We start from the raw sequence: 22420 nt of genomic DNA on the forward strand, positions 1-22420 counted from the left end.
CCCCAGTGTTTGCTCCCAGTGGATATTGCTTCCTGCCCCCTACAATGCATCTCCATTAAGAATCTTACCCTGCCCCCCTTCCTCAGCCATCCAAGTCTTACCTCCCTAAATTACCATGAGGTCCCTCACCCCACCAATCCCCAACACTGTCAGGGTACCGGGCTCTGGGGTCTGTTTGTAGTCTCAGCCCATTTTATTTTACTGATGCTATACTTACCAGATCATTGACAGGGGAAAGATCATAGAATCACAGAATCCCTACAGTGTAGTTGCAAGCTATTTGGCCCATCGAGTCTACACCACCCCTCCAGAAAGCATCCTGCCCAGACCTACTCCATCCCCATAACCCTGCATTTCCCATGGCCAATCCACCTAACCTGGACATCTTTGGACTGTGAGAGGAAACCGGAGCACCCAGAGAAAACTCACATAAACATGGGTAGAATGTGCAAACTCCACACAGACAGTCACCCAAGGCTGGAATCGAACCTAGGTCCCTGGTGCTGTGAGATAGCAGTGCTAGCCACTGAGCCACCATGCTGCCGTCTAGAGCCAGGAAAGTTTTCTAAGGAGATCCTTCCTGATCTTTAATTTCCTCTCTAGCTCCTGAAATGATACCTGCAGGATCTGCTTTTGTCCATAGGCCATTGGTTCTAGGTAGCTCAAAACATGGCCCCAGTTGTGGTGCAGTTGAAATTGGATAGAGGCAAAGAGCAGAGTTTGAGGAATGCCAAGATCTCTGAGGGTTGTAGGGCTAGAGGAGATGACAGAGATAGGGAAAGGTGTGGCATAAAGGCCCAGGACAAAGGGCACATCAAGGCCCAATAACCACAGCTCAGGACTGTGGGGGCTTGCTATGTTCAGGTTGGGCATGGGGTTGGGGCCGAGTGTTGCAGAGTTTCTGCCCCTACCCCTGGTGAGGCCGTGGAGGGCTATAAAATATGTTTGTTGTGGAACTCAGAACTGATTGTGCCATTGTCATTGGCAGGCGGAGAGTTGTTAAGCAGAGACCGAGTAAGCAGCCGGAATTCGCGGATGGAAAGTGAATACTTCTCCTTGGAACGATTGAAACAGGACTCAGTTCACAACCTGGCCCCCAGTCCGCGGGGGACAGTAGAGACCAAGAGCGTGAGCCAAAGCTCGGCTGCACTTGGCAACATTGCGGGAGGGGGAGGGGTGCTCAGCCTCGGCCGCTTGACATCATCACAGAGCTCCTTTGAGTCAGAGTCGAGCTGGGGCACGGGCAGTGTGGCCAGCTCAGATGGCAGGCTCCTCCGGCGGGACTACACAGTGTTGGCTGATATCCCAATGCCCAAGCGAATCATCAGTCGAGAGAAATTGGAGCAGGATTGTAAGCAGCTAGGGCAGAAGAATCGAACGCGGAGCCCTGGACGAGAGGAGGTTGAGCGCTTGTTTGGACAAGAACGTAGGTTAGTACACCTGTCTTAACAACTTTATAGGGTGTATGTGCGTAAAACAGAGAATAACTACCCTCATGATGAAACCACCTCAGAAAGAGCAGGTGGGGGTTTTTGGGTGTGTAAACCTGATAGAGGGGTTTAAGGTTATGAGAAGGTGCTGTAGGATCGATATAAAGAAGGTGTGGAGACTGAAATTAGGGGATGATAAATGGAATTCAGTCACTAATAGATCCAATAGAAAATTCAGGAGGGACATTCAGAGAGTGACTGGACTCATCATTACCCCATGGAGTTGAGGTGAATATCACTAAACATTCAGGATTAACACAACGGAGCAAGGAATAGAGATTACGCTGTTAAGGTCACATGAAGACATTGGCAGTGATATACAAAAGATCTACAGGAATGGTGGGGTTGTTGGCAAATCTGGTGTTTAAGAAAAGGAAATCTTGTTTGATTAACCTATTGAAGTATTTTGAGAATGAACCTAGCAAAATAGATACGAATGAACAGGTCGATGTGGAATATTTAGATTTTCAGAATGCCTTTGCCACGATCCCACATAAGAAGTTAGTAAACAAAATTAGAGCATTTGGGGTTGGGGGGAATGCACTGATTGAGAAGTGATTAATAGGCAGAGTGAGGATAAACATATCATTTTATGGGTATGACTAATTTGGTAGCACAGGCTCAGTGTTTGGGCCAAAGCCTTTCATAAACTGTGTCAATGACGTGGGGATTAAATGTAATATATCGAGGTTCGCAAATGACACAAAACTAGGAGGAAGCAAGAATTGTGAGGATAATGTGAAGACTATTCAAGTGGATTTGGAGAGGCTAAGTGAGTAGGTAAACATCTGGCAGATGGAATACAATGTGGAAAATTGTGAGGTTATCCACTTTGGTAGGGAAAAAAAAGACACAGTATTCCTTAAATGGTGAGAAGGTGGGAAATGCTGAACTTTAAAAGGACTTGGATGTTCTTGTTCATGAGTCAATGAAAGTTAACATGTAGGTTCAGCAAGTAATTAAGAAGGTAAATGGTATGTTGGCCTTTATTGAAAGAGGGTTTGAATAAAGATGTTTTATTGCAATGATAAAGACCTTTGGTAAGACCACACTGGGAGTATTGTGTGCAATTTTGGTATTTTAACTTAGGAAGGATATACTTGCCATAGAGGAAGTGAGATAATTGACCAAACTAATAGCTGGGCTAGAGGGATTGTCCTGTAAGGAATTTTAAATGGACAGGGTCTATAGCCTCTGAAGTTTAGAAGACTGGGGAGCGGCCTTATTGAAACATACAAACTTTTTGGTTTTGGAAGGTGACATCTAAAACTAGGGGACAAAATCTCAGAATAGGGGGCAGGCCATTTAGAATTGAATTGATGAGGAATTTATTCACTCAGAAACTTGGGAATTCTCTGCCCCAGAGACTGTGGAGGTTAGTCTTTGGGTACGTTCAAGGCAGAGTTTGATAGTTTTCTACACATTAAAATTATCAAGTGATATGGAGATAGTGCAGGGACATGGTGTTGAAGTAGAAGATCAGCCATGATCTCAATGATTGGTGGAGGAGGCTCAAAAGGCTGATTCTCCTCATTCTAATCTTAGAATCATTGAATTGTTGTTATTGGAACAGAGGTAGACAGTCACATTAAACCAGCCTCCCTATCCCTGTATTCACAACACAAAAAAATCAAAATACTCAACAACCCTCAAAATTGCCCCAATAGTTCTTAACCAGACTTTTTTGAATCACCAATAGCAGATTTTATAGATAACTGACATCAGACTCCAACTTTATAGTTTAAACTAAAGAATTAACAATTAATTATGGATAAAGTAGCTTTAGCGGAACAAAATTAACAAGGTTGTCTAATTAATGTCTATAATTGAAACCTGGTCCTTTGCGGTTTAAACTCCCCCCCCCCCCACAAAGACAGATGCAGTTAGGGGATGAATCAAAAGAAAAATGACATGTAACCAGCCGGTTCACTTAAGCAGTCTCCACGATCTGTAATACTATAGGCACATGGGATTGTAACTCGTTTGGTTTCTGAAGACACCAGTCAGTGCAAACAGCTTCCAGTGGGCTCTGATGAATACTCACTTAATTCTTATAACGGAAATTCTATTCTCCAAGCTTTCAATAAGTTGAAACTGGGAGGATAACTAGGGAGCAATCAAACCTCTGTTTTGTAGCTTTGACAGCCACAATCTTTCTGACGTGAACACACAGTTAATACCAGTGCAAACTTTGGTTGGTGTTTCTGTTTTTCCCAACATTTTCTTTGCCGGGCTGACTTACATTATAACTCCCTGTGAGGCCTCAATAAATATTCAAACATCTGCCATTGTTTGAGCATAATGCCTCTCTAGAATTGAAATGTCTACAAGAGTACTTTGAATAAGTAGCAACCTCCAGTTAACTTCCATGCCTGGCCACATAAACAGATATCTATATGTTTGTTTTCCCTCTTTTTTAAAAAATTGCTGCTCACAGTCCAGAGGGCATCTTCACCTTTCAGCTCGCAGTTCACAATTCTGAACCAACAATGATAAAAATAAAGAAAAATCAGTGAATATTCTAACATCATGCAGTACAGAAGAGGCCTTTCAGCCCATTGAGTCTGTACCACCAAAACTATCTTAAAATCATGTCCCACATTGCAGCACGAAGCCCATACCTTGAATGTTATGGCATTTCCAGTGCTCATCCAAGCACTTTTTAAAGGTAGTGAGCTTACCCACCTCAACTACATTCCCAGGCATTGCATTCCAGACCTCTGGGGGAAATATTTTTCCTCAAAATTCCCTCTAAACTTCTACCTTCCACCTTAAAAGTGCTATTGACCTGTCAACTAAGGGGAACAACTGCTTTCTAATCACCTTGTCCTCATAATACTTTACATTTCTATCAGGTCTCTCTTCAACCTTCTCTGCTCTGAAGAAAATAACCCAGTCTTATCCAGGCTGTCTTCACAGCTAAAGCGTACCATACCATTTAACATCCTGGTGAATCTCCATCCTTCCTATAGTGTGGTGACCAGAACCACACATAGTACTCCAGCTGTGCCTAACCAAAGCTTGTATAGCTCCAACATAACTTCCCTGCTCTTATAATTTATGCCTTGACTGATAAAGGCAGGTGTCCCGTATGCCTTCTTAACCATCCTATTAACCTGCCCTGCCACCTTCAGCGATTTCAGCATCCCAATATCCTTGTGTTCCTCTGAGATTCCTTGTGTCTTGTTATTCATTGAGTACTCCCTTGTTTTGTTACATCTTCCAAAGTGCATCACCTCACACTTCAGCTAGAAGTGCCAAGTGGATGATGCATCTCCTGTTCTCCCCAGTGTCACAGATGCCAGTCTTCAGCCAAGTTAGTTCATTTCATGTGATATCAAGAAACGGTTGGAGGCACGTGATCAGTGAGCAGGGTATTGCTGAGCAGGTGCTGCCAGATAGCATTGTTGATGGCACCTTCCATCATTTAGCTGATGATCAAAAGTAGACTTATGGGAGAGTAACTGGCGGGGTTTGTCCCGCTTTTTGTGTACAAGACATAAATGAACAATTTCCACATTATTAGGTAGATGTCAGTGTTGTAACTGTACTGGAAGAGCTTGACTAGGGAAGTGGCGACCTCTGGAGCCTTTGTGGGCCCTGACAACATTCCAGCAATAGTACTGAACACTTGTGCTCCAGATGGATGTGAGTGATGGAGGTTAGTCGTCTCAGCTGTAGGACATCTCTGCAGGAGTTCCTCAGGGTTGTGTCCTAGGCCCAACCATCTTCAGCTGCTTCATCAATGACCTTCCCTCCGTCATAAGATTAGAAGTGGGATGTTTGCCAATGATTGCACAATGTTCAGCGCAATTTGCAACTCTTCGGATACTGAAACAGTCCATGTTCAAATGCACAGAGGTATGGACAATATCTAGGCTTGGGTTGATAAGTGTCAAGTAACATTCACATCTCATTAAAATCAGGCAGTGACCATCTCAAGTAAGAGACAATATAACCACTGCCCCTTCACATTTCAATGGTGTTACCATCACTGAATTCCCCACTGTCAACATCCTGGGGATTACCATTGACCAGAACTTACTGGACTTGCCACATAAACACAGTGGCTACAAGAGCAGGTCAGAGACTAGGAATACTGCAGCGAGCAGCTCGCCTCCTGAATCCCTGAAGTCTGTTCATGATCTCCAGAGTTCAAGTCAGAATTGTGTTGGAATACTCCCCACTTGCCTGGATGGGTGCAGCTCCAACAACACTCAAGAAACTTGATAGTATCCAGAACAAAGCTGCCTCCTTGATTAGCACTATGTCTACAAGCATCCATTTCGCCCACCACCGATGCTCAGTAGCAGCAGTATATACTATCTATAAGATGCACTGCAGAAATTCATCAAAGATCCTCAGACAGCATGTTCCAAACCCATAACCACTTACATCTAGAAGGACAAGGACAGCAGATACGTGGGAACACCACCATCTGCAAGTTCCCCATGGACATTTTGGGTCAATGGACTGCAGTGGTTCAAGAAGGAAGCACACCACCACTTTCTCAATGGCAACTAGAGATGGGCAATAAATGCTGGCCAGCCAGCAATGCCCACATCTCATATGTGAATAAAAAGAACTCCGTCTGCCACTGACTATCTGCGTATCTGACTAATCAGTTTATATCGTCATAAACTAAGACTTTCTTTCTCCCTGTCCACCACCTGACCAATTTTCACATCATTTGCAAACTTCTTATCAGACCTCCCATATTTTCATTGTTTATTTATGCCATGAACAATAAGCGACCCAGCACTGATCCCTGTGGTACATCACTGGACACCAGCCTCCAGTCACACAAACAGCCTTCTACCACTAACCTCTCTCTCCTGCCAGTAAGCAATTTTGGATCTAACTTGCCATATTACCCTGGATCCCATGTGCTTTTACCTTCCTTATCAGTCTCTCATGTGAGACGTTGTCAAAGGCCTTGCTGAAATTCATATAAATTACATCACTTACTACTCTCTGCACATTCTTTAGAAAAGAGAAAACTGAGAGGAGATTTGATGGAGTTGTTTCAAAACCATGACAGGGTCTGGTTAGAGTAAATAGAGATAAACTGTTCCCATTGGTAGAATGATTGAGAACTAGAGGACAGTGATTTAAGGCCATTGGCAAATGAACCAGAGACCACACAGAAGCCAACCTCCCATCTGTGGACTCCATTTACATGGCTCGTTGCTGAGGAAAGGCTGCCAACATCATCAAAGACCCCCTCCCACCTTGGTAATGCTGTCTTTCAATCTCTTCTGTCAGGCAGAAGACACAGAAGCTTGAACACGTGCACCAACAGGTTCAAGAACATCTTTTTCCCTGCTGTTATTAGACTGCCGAATGGACTCTTTAATTTCAAACAATGTTGATCTTGCTTTGCGCACCTCCTGTACAGCCGTAACCCCGTATGCCTCGCACTGCCTAAGCACCCTATGATCTGTTTGTCCTTGTTTGCTATGATCTATCTATACTACTTGCAAGCAAAGCTTTTCATTGTACTTAGGTACATGTGACTACAATGTATCAAATCAAAATCAAATTCATTGAAGTAGGATAGAGGGTGCTCTTGTAGACGGTAAACACTGACACAAACCACAGTTTGGTCCAATAATCAGTTTTCCTACTATGCATACTATGTAATGCAAAACCTAGTGATTAGCTTGAGTTAAATATATGACCAATAACTTGTCAAAAAGTGACAATTTACGTTTCCTTTGTGGACTTCTCGTATCTTTGTATTACTGGGAAGCTTCAGAGACAACACATCTGATGAACACTGTGTCTGTTCAGAATGATGGAGCACACAGAATTGACATTTCCCCTCACAGTGTAAAAGTCTGGTGGTTATTTTATTGTTTCAATAACCATCTCTCTGTGTAATTGGTGGCACCATTACAGAAGCTTTTCAGAGTCTTCCATGTGTAAAACCTGCTGAGGAACCCTGTTCAAAGGCCATTCTGTTGAATCTTCAACAGTGTTTTTAATCAATCTGTTCAGACATGTTATGGCATGCCTCAAGGGCAGTTGGGCCTTCTTGCCGAGTAGGGACACTATCACTGACCCTAAACTGCTGAATCTTCAACAGTCAACTTCTCATCCCAGAATAAATCTCTCAACCTGAGCTGTTGCCTTGGTGACCATGCTTCATGTACAGTCCTTGACAGTGAGTGTTCACAGTGACAGCCATCCCATAATTCCTGGGATGGGGCTATTAACAAAGTGTGTAGCATTTCCACCTCTGTCTGAGTCATAATATCATGAACCAAGTCAAGGGAATCAAGAGTAATAATTGGGAATGATGTTTGCTGTTGTAGATGTTATCTTTCAAATGACATCATAACCGGGGACTCTGTCAGCCCTCTCGGCTAGGTGTCAAAGATCCCAGAGCATTGTTCTGAAGCGTAGCAGGACAGATACATCAGATATTCCAGTCAGTAATTATCCTACAATCAACATCACCAAGACAGCTTTTCAGGTCATCATCACATTGCTGTTTGTGGGTTTCGGGTCATCATTACATTGCTGTGCACAAATTTGTTGCTGCATTTCAGACATTCCAATAGTGACAGCACTTCAGAAGTATTTTGTTGGTGTGAAACATTTCAGCGCATCTTGCAGCCTTGAAAGATGCACTATGGTTTTTGGAACAGAGGAGGCCAAGGGTACTTTAATTGAAGTGTCTAATATTGTGAGAGGCCCAGATGGAGTATGTAGCAAGAGCTATTTCCATTACAGCCAGGAGTCATAGAGTTAAAACTTTTGGTTAGAAGGAATTGGGAGAAAGGTTTTTAATCCAGAGGTGGTGGGAGTCTGGCACATGATGTCTAAAAGGGTGGAAATACCAGAAATGCTCATCACATTTAGGAAATATTTGGGTGACACAACCTACATGGCTACAAACTAATAGCTCAAAAATGAGATTAGACTGGATAGCTCTTTTTTGGCTGATATGCATTTGATGGGCCAAATGGCTTACTTATGTGATGTAGATTGCAATGATTGGAGAAGCTGAGCAGGTTAGAGCAGAGAGGATTAAGGAGAAATTGAATGTCGGGGTTTGAAACATGAAGGATTTTGACAGAACAAGTGTGAAAAAATTGTTCACGCTGGCAAGAGAGTCAGTAATGCAAGTTTACATGTTGAAAGTAATTGGCAAAAGAACCAGAAGCAAGATGAGAACATTTTTAAGGTCATGAGTTGTTGTGATCTGGAATGTTACTGTCTGAAAGGACAGTGGAAGCAGATTCAGTAGGAAGTTGCAAAAGGGAATAGGATGAACAATAGTAGATATGTTGCAGTTCCTCAGAGAGTAGTAATTGCTGTGGTAACATACATATTTACATGCATGTTGTAGTCTATGAATACTGATGGTTCTTTCTACCATATGGATGATACAGAACCTCTCTCCACTTTTACCTTCTTCCATTGGTCTTGTTGTTTTTAAGGTTGAAAATCGAATGATTCAGCCCTGTTGTTACAGAATTGTTATGGGACAGAAGGAGGCTGTTTGATGATCATGTCTGCATTAGCACTCCAAATAGACTCATAGTCATACAGCACAGAAACGGACCCTTCAGTCCAACCAGTCCATGCCGATCCTAACCCTAAATTAAACTAGTCCCATCTGCCTGCTCCTGGCCCATATCCCTCGAAACCTTTCCTAGTCATGTACTTATCCAAATGTCTATTAAACATAATTGTACCTGCATCCACTACTTCCTCAGGAAGTTCATTCCATATACGAATGACCCTCTGTGTAAAAGAATTTTTAAATCTCTCTCCTCTCACCTTAAAAATGTGCCCCTGGTCTTGAAGTCCCCCATCCAAGGGAAAAGACAACTACCATTAACTCTATGTCCCTCATTATTTAAAAACTTCTATAAGGTTGCCTCTCAACCTCGTACGCTCCAGTGAAAAAACTCCCAGCCTTTCTTGTAACTCAGACCTTCCAAACCCAACAACATTTTGGTAAATCTCTTCTGAACCCTCTCCAGCTTTCCTTTTCAGAAAACAATTTAATTTCCTTTTAAATGTTTCATAGAACACACTTTCCTTCCTTTATCATCACATACTTGGTGAGACATGAGCCTGGAGTTTCTGGTTCAGAGGCAGGGATGCTACCAACTACATCACAAGGTCTCCTTTTGATCTCTGAGTTACCATGGCAGCATTCATCTTTGCATTCATGTTGAGGCCTGGAGCAAATCTGGTGTTGGACTGTTCTATCTCACACTCAGATTCACTTTTGATACAGAGCGGTGTAAGACACTGCCTTTCCTTGATGTGCTAGGTGAGCTATCTTCTAATGGTTTCTTCAGCGCTGTCTATTACAAACCTTCACTGGTTAATAAACACATTTAAATTCATTTTCTCTTTACCCTAAATGTGGCATTAACAGCAATACTGTAAAAAGATCCCTTGCCATTTTATTATCTTATGGGTTTGATGCAGAAATAGTCCATATCAAAGCGATCCTCTGGGATGATGCACTCCTGATCAGATCATTTGTTCTCTGTGTACCACAAAAACACACACTGGGCCAGAACTGAAAAGTGTCTAGTCTACTTCAAATTACTCTGGAAAGGCAAAGTATTTGAAAAAAAATTGAACGAAAGATAAAGCAAGCCAGTTCATGCAACACAGTGGCGATGCGAATATTATTTTCCACAAGACACTGCTGTCAGTCCACAAAGACATTCTGCATACCACACAGATTTCAGAGTTGGATGTCACTTTGGTAGGCTGTAGATCTCAATGACTAGTTGACTGAATAAAACACCACGTTCCTTCAGCTTTTGATACTAGCCCACGCTTACAAAATCTAAAGTTAAGTGTCTCCTGATAAACGTGTTTCTGGAATCAGGCAGCATTTGCAGAATAGTCCTGAGTGCACTAATAACTACTTTAACAGTCAATTTTAGATAAACAGTTGAATTTGAAACATGGCACATTTAGTCTTGCCATTAGCAATGGACATTCATACACAGTGACTCATTCCGCGTAAACAGAAGGAATATGTTTAAGCCTTGCACTTTACTTTTTTGAATTACTTGGGTGTTTGGGGAGCCTATAAGTACCCATTGTTTGCTGCATTGACAACGCCACAGTCATTCAGAATCATCTTTCCAACCAGTTAGTGCCCTCTTCTCCAGTAGAATACATTGTTGTGATTGTTTGAAATTTGGCGTTCTTGCATTTATCCCAGTGAGTGCTAAACAAATAGCTTCAAAGACATCTCTGTTTTCAGCAATGTTCATGTGCAGTACCATTGATCAGTAGCTCTGTCAAAGATCCAGCACTGACATGATGGAGCAGATGTGCCCTTGCCCTTTTGTGTCACTTCCTGTGGTTCCAATGTAAATGATGCAAAAACCAAAATTGGGAGCTAATTCTATTATAATACCAATATCAGTGACTAAGGTCATAATGAGTATTTTCCAACAGGCCAGTCACTGACACGTACCGAGAATTCAACTCTGCCAATGTGGGAAAAATGGGAAGAGAGTTAGCTACATCCCATCGGTTTACTGAGGAATCAAGAAAAAGTAACACCTATCCCAGAAAGTTTCAACAGCAGGAGGTGAGTTACAATTGATAAGTTTGCAGCTTTCAAAGTGTAATGCCTGTTACTTTTTTTTTTGATGTGCTCCGTAAATCAATGTGGTGGGGGATTCAAATAATTAAAATCAAAATGTTGTTCCCAGTTTGTGTCAAGTTGGCTGATCTCAGCTGGGTGTACAATCTGATACCATGATATATGGGAGGATGTGCCTGGAGCAGCTCCTGGCATATCTAAAAATGAAAGGCCAACCTGGTAAAGCTAGAACACAGGACTACTTGCATTCCAAACAGTGGAAGCACTGTGCGATGGAGAGTGCTATGTGATTCCACAACCAATGGATCAGATGTGATGAATGCAGTCCTGCCACATCCAGTCATGAATGATGGTGGTCAGGGCTCCACATACATCCCCATTCACAACGATGGGCGAGCCCAGCACATCAGTGTAAAAAAGTAGGCTGAAGCATTTGCAGCCATCTTTAGCCAGAAGTGGATAATCCAATTTGGCTTCCTTCTGAGGTCCCAAGCATCATGGATGCCAGTCTATTTGATTCATTCCATGGGACATCAAGGAACGGTTGAATGCATCGGATACCACAAAGGCTGTTGTCCTGGACAACATTCCAGCAATAATATTGAAGACTTGTGCTGCAGAACTTGCTGTGCATGTAGCCAAGCTATTCCAATGCAGCTACATCACTGGCATTTGCCCAACAATGTGGAAAATTGCAAAGAATGTCCTACACACAAAAACAGGACAAATCCAATCCACTAAATTTCCATCTGTGTCAGTGTACTGTCGACCATCAGCACTGTAACTGATATTGTTGTCGACCGTGCTATCAAACAGCGCTTGCACAGCAATAACCTGCTCATTACTGTTCAGTTTGAGTTCTGCTGGGGCCACAATGATGCAGTCCTCATTTTACAGCCTTGTAATGGAGAAAAGAAGTGATCTCTGGAAGTGAGGTGAGAATGACTGCCCATGACATCAGGCCAAATTTGTTTTCAGGAATTCCTCGGAGGAGTGTCCTGGGCCCAACCATCTTAACCATCTTCGGTGACCTTTCCCTTATCGTAAGGTTAGGAGTCAGGATATTTGCTGATGCTTGGCAAATACTGTAAGAAACTGAAACAGTCTGTGTACGTATGCAGCAAGACCTAGACGGCAGACAGTCTCAGACATATAGGTGGAAAGTAATTTTGCACTGTCTCACCAAGAAAAGAGCATCTAACCATCTTCCCATAACCATAATGTTAACCATCATTGTATCCCACACTATGATCAACTGGATTACACATATAAATGTTACAAGAGCAGGTCAGATTTGTGAGACGTAACTCACCTCTAACTCCCAAAGCCTGTTTGCCATCCACAAGGCACAAGTCAGAGGTGTGATGGAATACACTTCACTGGCCTGGATGCATGCAGCGCAAAACTTTTGACACCCTTCAGGTCAGAACAGCCCACTTGATTGGGAACTCATCCATCACCTTAAATATTCACTCCATCCATCACCAATGCAAAGTGGCAGCATTATGTGTACTATCTGCAAGGTACTGTTGGAGGAGACTTGGGATACTACAGTTTAACTTCCAAACTTGCGACCTCTACCATCTGCAGGGACAAGGGCAGCAGATGCATGGAAACACCACCACCCGCGAGTTCCTGTCCAAATCACAAATAGTCTTGACCTTTGAAATACATCCCCGTTCCTGCTCTCTTGTTGGATCAAAATCCTGGAACTCTCTGCCTGACAGCACCATGGCTGTCCCTATGCTCCAGAAACTATATTGGTTCAAGAATGTAGCTCGCCAACATCTTGTCTGTGAAGGTCATTTAGGAATTGGCAACAAATGCCAGCTTTGTCAGTGACATTCAAATTCCTTGATTGAATAAGAGAACAGTTCACCTCAGTGAGCTTGGGATAATTATAAAGGGCGATCGCGACTGGGATTGTTGAGTCAGTTACTCTGTCCTGACACAGACTGTGGACAACCCCTGCTTCTTTAGTCTTGCTGCAGTCCATGCTGAATCCCTTTCAGCTCAGGTGCCTTCCTCCCCTTTTTTCCTCTCCAGCTTATTCCCTCCTCCATCCGCTTTGGACACTTAGCCGTGAGACCATTGCAAGATGCTGCTGTCAATCTCTGAAGAATGTTGGATCAAATTTTTAGATTTCTAGTGAAGCTGAGATGTGGAGGTGCCAGTGTTGGACTGGGGTGGGCAAAGTCAGAAATCACACAACACCAGGTTATGGTCCAACAGGTTTATTTGAAATCACAAGCTTTTGGAGTGCTGCTCCTTCGTCAGGTGAAGTGAGAGACAAGCACACAGAACACAGAATATAGGGGCAAACAAAAATCAATGGCAGAGAGATCAAAAGACCATGCAAGTGGTGTGAGTGGAGTGCTGAATACTAAGTCTCTGCAGGTGGTCCAAAGTGTTAGACATTGTGAGTAAAGTATCAACAGCTGAATAACAAGCGAAGGGATGACCTATAATCCGATTAAATGAGGCATAGAGATAATTACAAAAAATTAAAAGTAAGGTGTTGCCGGAGACAAACCAAATGGTGGAATAACATCATTGGTATAAGAGTCGCACACTGAGGGTCTAACCAAAGTCATATGTAATCTAAAACTGTACAAACTAATTAAGATAGAGAGATCATAACAATTTATCAAGGTGATGCTGTCAAAATAGGACATTAAGGAAGATTTTACAGATACAGAACAGTGTGGTGGGGGTCACATGTCACGCGACATGAACTCAAGATCACGTTGAGGCCGTCTTCATGGGTCGGGAACTTGGCTGTCAGTCTCTGCTCGGCAATTCTGCGTTATTGTGTATCTCGGAGACCGCCTTGGAGGAGATGCTTACCCAAAGATCGGATGCTGAATGCCCTTGACCACTCAAGTGTAAGGGAACATTCCTGTCTGGCGATTGTTGTGCAGTGTCCATTCATCTGTTGTCGGAGTGTCTGCATGGTCTCACCAATATACCATGCCTCAGGGCAGCCTTGCCTGCAGCATATGAGAAAGACTACGTTGGCTGAGTCACATGAGTATCTGCCGTGTACGTGGTGGGTGGTGTTCCCACGTGTGATGGTAGTATCCATGTCGATTTCTTGCAGAGGTTGCCATGACAGGATTGTGTGGTGTTGTGGTCGATGTTGTCCTGAAAGCTGGGTGGTTTGCTTCGAACGATTGTCTGTTTAAGGTTTGGTGGTTGTTTGAAGGCGAGAAATGGAGGCGTAGGGATGATCTTGGCGAGGTGCTCATCATCATCAATGACATGTTGAAGATTACAAAGAACATGGTGTGGTCTGTCCACTTTGGGGAAGTACTGTACGACAAAGGGTACTCTATCAGTCATATCCTATGTCTGTCTTCTGAAGGAGATTGTTGCGGTTTCTTGCTGTGGCCCGTTGGAACTGGCAATCGATGGGTTGAGCATCGTATCCCATTCTTATGAGTCCTTCAAAATCTTTAGGCATCCGTCGCATTCCTCCTCATCTCAACACATCCTGTGTATGCTCAGGGCTTGTCCGTAGGGGATGTCTTCTTTAACATGTTCAGAGTGGAAGTTAGAGAAGTCTACCTCGTGAGGCTATCCGTGGGCTTGTGATAGAGTGAGGCACTGAGGTGTCCATTCTTGATGGAGATGCATGTGTCCAAGAATGAGACTGATTCTAAAGAGTAATCTATGGTAAGTCTGATGGTGAGATAAAACCTGTTGATATCACTATGTAGTTGTTTCAGGGACTCCTCGCCATGAGTCCAAAGGAAGAATATGTTGTTGATGTATCTGGTGTATAGCATTGATCGGAGGTGCTGCACAACAACAAAGTCTCACTTGAACTTGTACATGAAAATGTTGGTATATTGGGGTGCACATTTGGTCCCCATGACTGTTCCATGTGTTTGGATGAAGAACTGGTTGTCAAAGGTGAAGATGTTGTGCTCGAGGAAGAAGCAGATGAGTTGTAGGATGGCGTCTGGAAGTTGGCAGTTGGTGGTATTAAGTACTGAGGCTGTTGCAGTGATGTCGTCTTCGTGGGGGGTGCTGGTGTTGAGCGCTAAAACGTCCATTGTGACGAGGAATGTTCCTGGTTTGACTGGTCTGTGGGTGCTGAGTTTCTGTAAGAAATCTGTAGTGTCGCAACAGAAGCTCAGGATTCCTTGTACAATGGGTTTCAAGATCTCCGTGACATAGTCAGAGAGATTCTCATACAAGGTTCTATTGCCTGATATGATGGGATGTCCAGGTGTGTTGGCTTCGTATATCTTCGGAAGGAAGCATCATAGAATCCCTACAGTATGGAAACAGGCCCTTCGGCCCAACAAGTCCACACCGACCCTCAGAGCATTCCACCCAGACCCATCCCCCAGTAAACCCACCTAATCTACACATCCCTGAACACTACGGGCAATTTAGCATGGCCAATCCACTTAGCGTGCGTATCTTTGGACCGCGGGAGGAAACTGGAGCACCCGGAGGAAACCCACACAGACACGGGGAGAACGTGCAAACTCCACACAGACAGTCGCCCCTGGGTGGGATTGAACCCAGATCCCTAGCGCTGTGAGGCAGCAGTGCTAACCACTGTGCCACGGTGCCACCCTGAATCAGACACCCCAGATGGGACTCTAACCCACAATCCCTGGCTTAGGAGGCCAGTGCCTTATCTCACGCACTGGGGCCATTGAGTAGAAGTCTCCTATGCGAGAAGTACGTGGGATGAGAGTGCATAGGATACTCTGAAGGTCTGGATCAAAGGTCTTGATCAGTCTGTTCAGTTGATGGGCCAAAACGTTGACTTGTCTGCTCCTTGGATGCTGTCTGACCTGCTGTGCTTTTCCAACCTCACACCTATAAACTCTAGCTTCCAGCATCTGCTGTCCTTATTGTCTCCTATTCAATTGACGATTATGTTCTTTGGTCAGATGGTCAGGTAGTTGTCTGTAGTGTTCCATTGTTCAGTTGTCGGTATGCTGAGATGGCAGAGTGGGGGCTGCCCCAAGGAAGTTCCTCCTCCTCCAAGGACGTGCCTTCAAAACTTATGAAAGGATGATAAAGATGCCAGAAGATGATTATTAACAGTCACCATGCCAGCATAAGACTTAAAGGAAATTCAAGATGGGTTTTGGGTGATAAAAATTATGGTTTGGAATAAAAATTAGAAGCTTGTTTTGTAAAATGAAGTCTGTTGCATGAGTGATCATAGCATCATGGAATTTATAGCACAGAAAGAGGCCATTCAGCCCATTGAGACTGTACCAGCTGACAAAGAACCATCCAGCATCATCCCATTTTCAGTTCTGGATCTGTAGTCATATAGGTCACAGGACTGCGATTGCATATCTATGTATTTTGGCATAATTTCTGCTCAGTTGCCCTTTGAGACTATGAGTTCTAGATCCCCACCACCCACTGGACAATGTGGAGTTTCTTGAGCGTAGTCATACAGTCATAGAGATATACAGCACGGAAACAGACCCTTTGGTCTAACTCGCCCATGCTGACCAGGTATCCTAAATTAATCTAGTCCTATTTGCCAGCATTTGGCCCATATGCCTCTAAACCCTTCCTATTCATATACCCATCCAGATGCCTTTTAACTGTTGTAATTCTACCAGACTCCACCACTTCTTCTGGCAGCTCATTCCATACATGCACTACCCTCTGTGTGAAAAAGTTGCCCCTTAGGTCCCTTTTAAATCTTTCCCCTTTCACCTTAAACCTATGCCCTCTATTTCTGGACTCCCCTAACCTAGGGAAAAGTCCTTGGCTATTCACCCTTTCCATGCCCCTCACGATCTTATAAATGTTTATAAGGTCATCCTTCAGCCTCCGACATTCCGAGGAAAATAGCCCCAGCCTATTCAGCCTCTCCCTATAGCTCAAGCCCTCCAGTCCTGGTAACATCCCTGTAAATCTTTTCTGAACCCTTTCAAGTTTTACAGCATTTTTCCTATATAAGGGAGAGCAGAATTGAATACAGTATTCCAAAAATAGCCTAACCAGTGTCCTGTACGGCTGCAACATGACCTCCCAACTCCTGGACTCAATGTACTGACCAATAAAGGAAATCATACCAAACACCCTCCTCACTATTCTCTCTACCTGCAACTGCACTTTCAAGGAATTATGAGCCTGCACTCCAAGGCCTCTTTGTTCAGCCACACTCCCAGGACCTTACCATTAAGTGTATAAGACATACCCTGGTTTGCCTTTCCAAAATGCAGCACCTCACATTCAATCTGAAACTTCATGGTCCATTGGTCCATCTGATTAAGTCCCATCGTACTATGGTCTTAGGGCTGTTCTCATCCAGGCAAGTGTAGAGTATTCCGTCACAATCCTGACTTTTGCCTTGTAATGAGACCAGGAGCTGAATGGTCCTGGTGGAACCCAAACTGAATGCCAATGAATGTCAAATTCCACCTTAAAAATACTCAGTGATCCTGTGTCTCAACCCTGTTCAACATGGAGGACTAGAGAACATGGTTTAAAAATAAGGCATCTCCAATTTAAAACAATGATGAGAAGAAATGCTTTCTCTCAGAGGGTCAATAGATCAGAGAATGTAAACTCTAGCTGGGAAGCAGACATCACTCATTAGTGTTTCATAAAAAGCAGTATCATGCTCCCTATTAGTTCAAATGAGTTTTGCTGCAATGGCAAGTGAAAGCTACTGGGGTAGGAGCCATCGGTTGTCTGCAGGGACTTTAGTCTCACCTTATTGGTTGGGGTCAAAAATGTTTAATAACAACTGATTGGGAGAAGGTGGGAGGACAGAGAGACAAGGAAGTTTCATTGTTTGCAATATTCCCTTCCAGACCAATCGAGAAATCTCTCAGCAGTCTTTTTCCAACTTGCTGAAAAGTAAAGACCAAGATGCTCCTTCAACTAATTTGTATGAGAAGGTTTGCGACACACGCTCTACAAATGTATTATATTATGCACTTAGAGTCCAGGATGTGCCTTAGGACATTCGGTAAAGTCTGGTGAAGGAAGATGGCACATGAATAGCAGGGGATCTACTTTAAAACTGGATTTAGTGTACGCTCTCACTATAACACCGGTAACTTTCATTTATATGGCATCCTTAATGAGGTAAAACATTTCAAGGTGCTTCACACAAAATCTGACAAAATTTGACAAATAGACATAGAAGGAGATTATCAGCTATAATCAAAGGGGTTGGTGTTAAGGATGGTTTCAAAAAAGATGAGAGATAAGGTGTGTTGTAGTAGGAAGTTCTGAATCTCTTGACCGACCTCTTCCAGATAAAGTCTGTGAATGTCTTTATCCATGTATCTTGCCATGGCTCCTTTGTAAGAGGATGGTTCAGCCTGAATTTCTAGACTTTATCTCCTTTCCTACATATTTGATTTCTTGAAGACCAGTATTGTGTAGAAATTGATTTGTCTAGAATCTGTAATAAGTACTAGGATAAAACAAGTTCTATAAAACTTGCTCCTATTCACAAAAGAGCAGGAGAAATATGAGCAGGAGTAGACCATTTGGTCTCTTGAGTCTATTGCACCGTTCAATATTCAATTTGTGGCTGATTTTAGACTTCAATTCCACTATCCAGCCCACTCCCCATATCTGTTGCTTCCATGAGAGACCAAAAGTCTGTCTATCCCAGCCTTAAACATATCCAGTGATGGAGCATGCCCCTGACCTCATGGGGTAGAGAATTCCAAAGGTTCATAACTCTTTGGGTGAAGTAATTTATCTTCATCTCATTTTTAAATGATCAGCCGCTATTCATGAGACTGTGCCTGTGTTTTAGATTCGTCAACCAATGGAAAACAAGCTTTCAGCATCTGTCCTATCAAGCCCCATCAAAATCTTGTCTGTATCATTGAGGTAGTTTCTCATTCTCCAAAGAATAAAAGTCAATTTACTGTGTCTGTTATCTCCCAAAGGACAGTCCCCTTCTTCCAGGTACCAGTTTTCATAGAATCCCTACAGTGTGGAAACAAGCCATTCAGCCCAACAAGTCCACACCACCCCTCTGAAGAGCATCACCCCCATTCCCCATGTCTAACCCACCTAACCTAAACATCCCTGGGCACTATGGGCAATTTAGCATGGCCAATCTACCTACCCTGCACCTCTTTGGACTGTGGGAGCTAACCAGAGCAAACCCACACAGACATGGGGAGAAATTGCAAACTCCACACAGATAGTCGCCTGAGCTGGAATTGAACCCAGGTCCCTGGCACTGTGAGGCAGCAATGCTAACCACTGAGCCACCATGCCATCATTGCAAACCTTCACCATGCCACCTGGTTTAGAAACCAGCCCACATGATTGCCTGAATCGGAAACTTCACAGTGTTCATAAGGAGCTACTGTTTTTATGTTGAAAACCTCGCAACTTGTTTTGAATTACCCGAGAGCTATAGTACCCTTTGCTTTCTCCATGGCAATGCCTCAGTCACGTAGAGTCAACTTGCCAACCAATCAACTCCCTTTTCTCCAGTCATATAAATTGTTGTGATCGTTTGAAATTTGGCATTCTTGTGTTTGTCCTGATGAGTGCTAGATGAAAAGTTTCAACAACATGTATCTCTTTTTAACAATGTTCAAGTTCTGCGTTGATTAGTAAACGGAAAGGTTAGGTCAACCAAAGAGTGACCTCACATGATGAAAATGCTGCCCTGTTTCAGTGAAGTTTAGGTGTGCTGTATTTGAATTGAGCACAATTAGTCCAGTCTGCAGGGCTCCCGTCCATTGATGTATGAGCATCAATATATTGTGAGACATGGAAGAAGATAAAAGCATTGAGACCAGAATTGGACAAGGTTGAGGCAGTTGAAAAGGTAGGGGAAAAACCAAAAGAGGTGGAATAAATTTGGAGTAGGTATCTAGGAATGACCTTAGTTTTTAAACTACTGAAGTCGAGCCCTCATAAAAACAGAAGTTGCTGGACGTGCTCATCAGGTCTGGCAGCATCTATGAAGAAAAAATCAGAGTTAACGTTTCAGGTCCAGTGATGACCCAAAACGTTAACTCTGTTTTTTTTTTCACAGGTGCTGACAGAACCACTGAGTATTTCCAGCAACTTCCATTTTTGTTCCTGATTTACAGCATCTGCAGTTCTTTTGGTTTTTATTTAGAAGTTGAACCCTTATTTTCAGGTTGACAGAGGCCTAAATAAACAAATCTATTCAAAAACATTGGAAACTAAAGAGAAAAATCAATACATAGCTCATCAATACGATGAGGTATTTGTTGTTTATGTTTCTTTCAAATTGGGTATTTTTCTGAAAGCTTTCTGTGTAATTTAGTCGAAAGAAGTGGATTTTTCTCCTGTTTGCCAGCTATTTTCTGATATCTTGCCAATTGGCTACTCATCACATGTGAACTGTGACATTGAGAGTTGACAGGCTGCTTTATTCTGTGTTAGGGGCCACTTTATGCTTGATCCTTTCCTGAACCAACAGGGATACAGGAATAGGAGGTGACCATTCAGACCAATGCAGGTCTTCTGAAACAACTGTCCAATTAGTCCTGCTCTCTTGCTTCTTTCCCAAAACCCTGCAATTTTCCTGATCAAGTACTTTGTCCAATTCTCTTTTGCAAGTCACCGTTTAAAATGCTTCCACTGCAGTGAGTGCATGCCAATTCACTGTGTTAAATAAAAGTTTCCTCACCTCCCCTTTCGTTCTTTTGCCAAATATCTTGAGGTCGAAATCAGATCAGCCATGATCTTATTGAATGGTGGAGGAGGCTCAAAGGACCGAATGGTTTACATTTGTTCCTTGTTTGTATGTTCATCTGCTTCCATTTTCTATTTACAATCAAGATCCCACACACTTGTTTGAAACAATCTTACGAACTTGCCTTGTGATCTTTGAGTATTTCTGCCAGCAAATCCTTCATTTTCTCTGTTCCTCTATCTCCTTTAATTTAGTTCATATTACCTCTAGTGATTGAATCAAATCATTGGTTAAATTCATTTTTCTTGTCCCTCTCACCCAAAAGCCAATTATAGTGCCCCTTTGTGACTGGAGATAAATGCTGATCAAGGATTGAATCCTGGGAACTTAAATACAAGTTGACTGTGTATTCACTGGAACTTCATCTTATTTTCACGTGACACCGTATTCAGCTGTGCCTCAGGGGTGTAGTAGAATCACTTGTGGGTCATCAGTATGACTGAAAAAGAGACAAATGTTATTGAAGTTTTTCAAATCACACTCATCAGGACTAGAGCCAGAATACCAAATTTCAAAGGGAACAATCTATACTACTTAAGAAAAGAATGCTTGTTTGTGCTGCAGGAGTAGGGAATATTTCCAAGCATTGAGACTTTATTCAATTAAACAAAAACATGAGGGACTTTAATGCATTCTCCAGGGCAACGCCTCAACCAGTCAACTTGCTGAGCAGCCCCCTTTTCTCATGCAGAAGAAATTGTTGCTCCCTTTGAAATTTGGCATTCTTGTATCTGTGCTGATGAGTACAAAATGAAAAGTTTGACAGCATGTCTCTTTTCTTCAGCAATACCCAAATTCTCTACTACTACGTGACTGTCTGAATCATGAGCACATAAACTAATGGTTTGATTAGGGCACTGAAAGTAATGTTGCTGATAGCATCACATTTTCCTTACTCTATCAGGCTGCTGAATTATTTTTGTATAGGCATTGTGCACAGTGGGTCACCAAGTAGGATTATTAAAAACCGGTTAAGGACAATTAAAGGTGACTAACTGGGATTTTCAAGTCTGTCTGCAGGTTTCCATGGGAAGTTGGGCTGGCTGAGTGGCTTAGAGACAGTTTCTTGGTGGTAAGCCAAGGGGTTGTCACTCCAGGCAAGCTGTATGTCACCTCTCTGCCTGGCTGGGTGCAGCAGTGCCCAGTGAAAGGGCTCTTGCCCACCCATCCGTGACAGTGATGGTCTGGCTACAAAGGTGTTTTGTCATTTAACCTTTTAAAAGATTGGCAAGCTCCATTTTGAAGCACGCTGACCGTCACTTACCTGGTTGCTGCTGTTTTTAAGCTGACAGGCCTCTGATTGTGCTCCCCCCACTTCCTCCCACTCCCAGTTTCGACAGCCCACCCACCATCTTTCAACAGCCGACCCTCATAAAATATCTGCATAACTTCATTGCTTTGTACTCAATGTCCCTCTCTCTCTTTTTATAATTGAGACCACAATGACTATTTCAAAACAATCTTATAAACCTGCTCTGCAGTCCTTATGTACTTGGGCAGACAAATCCTTTTTCTCTCTGTTCCCATATTAGATGACAGGCCCACCTTGTTGCCATTAATTAGGTAATCCAACGACAATCACGTTGAGTGATTTTTCCATGTGATGCAGGCTTGTGACTTCCTACA

At 43.0% G+C, this 22420-nt stretch overlaps 1 protein-coding gene across 1 annotated transcript in view; it reads left to right on the forward strand.

The window, feature by feature from the left end:
• LOC109924006 overlaps positions 1 to 22420 on the forward strand; it is a 132827-nt gene that overhangs the window by 46570 nt on the left and 63837 nt on the right. Inside the window, exons 5-6 of the mRNA XM_048617640.1 lie at positions 989 to 1430; positions 10938 to 11073. Coding sequence (XP_048473597.1) covers positions 989 to 1430; positions 10938 to 11073 — 578 coding nt within the window. The remainder of the gene's footprint in view (positions 1 to 988; positions 1431 to 10937; positions 11074 to 22420) is intronic.

The sequence above is a fragment of the Rhincodon typus genome, chromosome 37, assembly GCF_021869965.1.
Source record: "Rhincodon typus isolate 14 chromosome 37, sRhiTyp1.1, whole genome shotgun sequence".
Lineage (NCBI taxonomy): Eukaryota > Metazoa > Chordata > Chondrichthyes > Orectolobiformes > Rhincodontidae > Rhincodon > Rhincodon typus.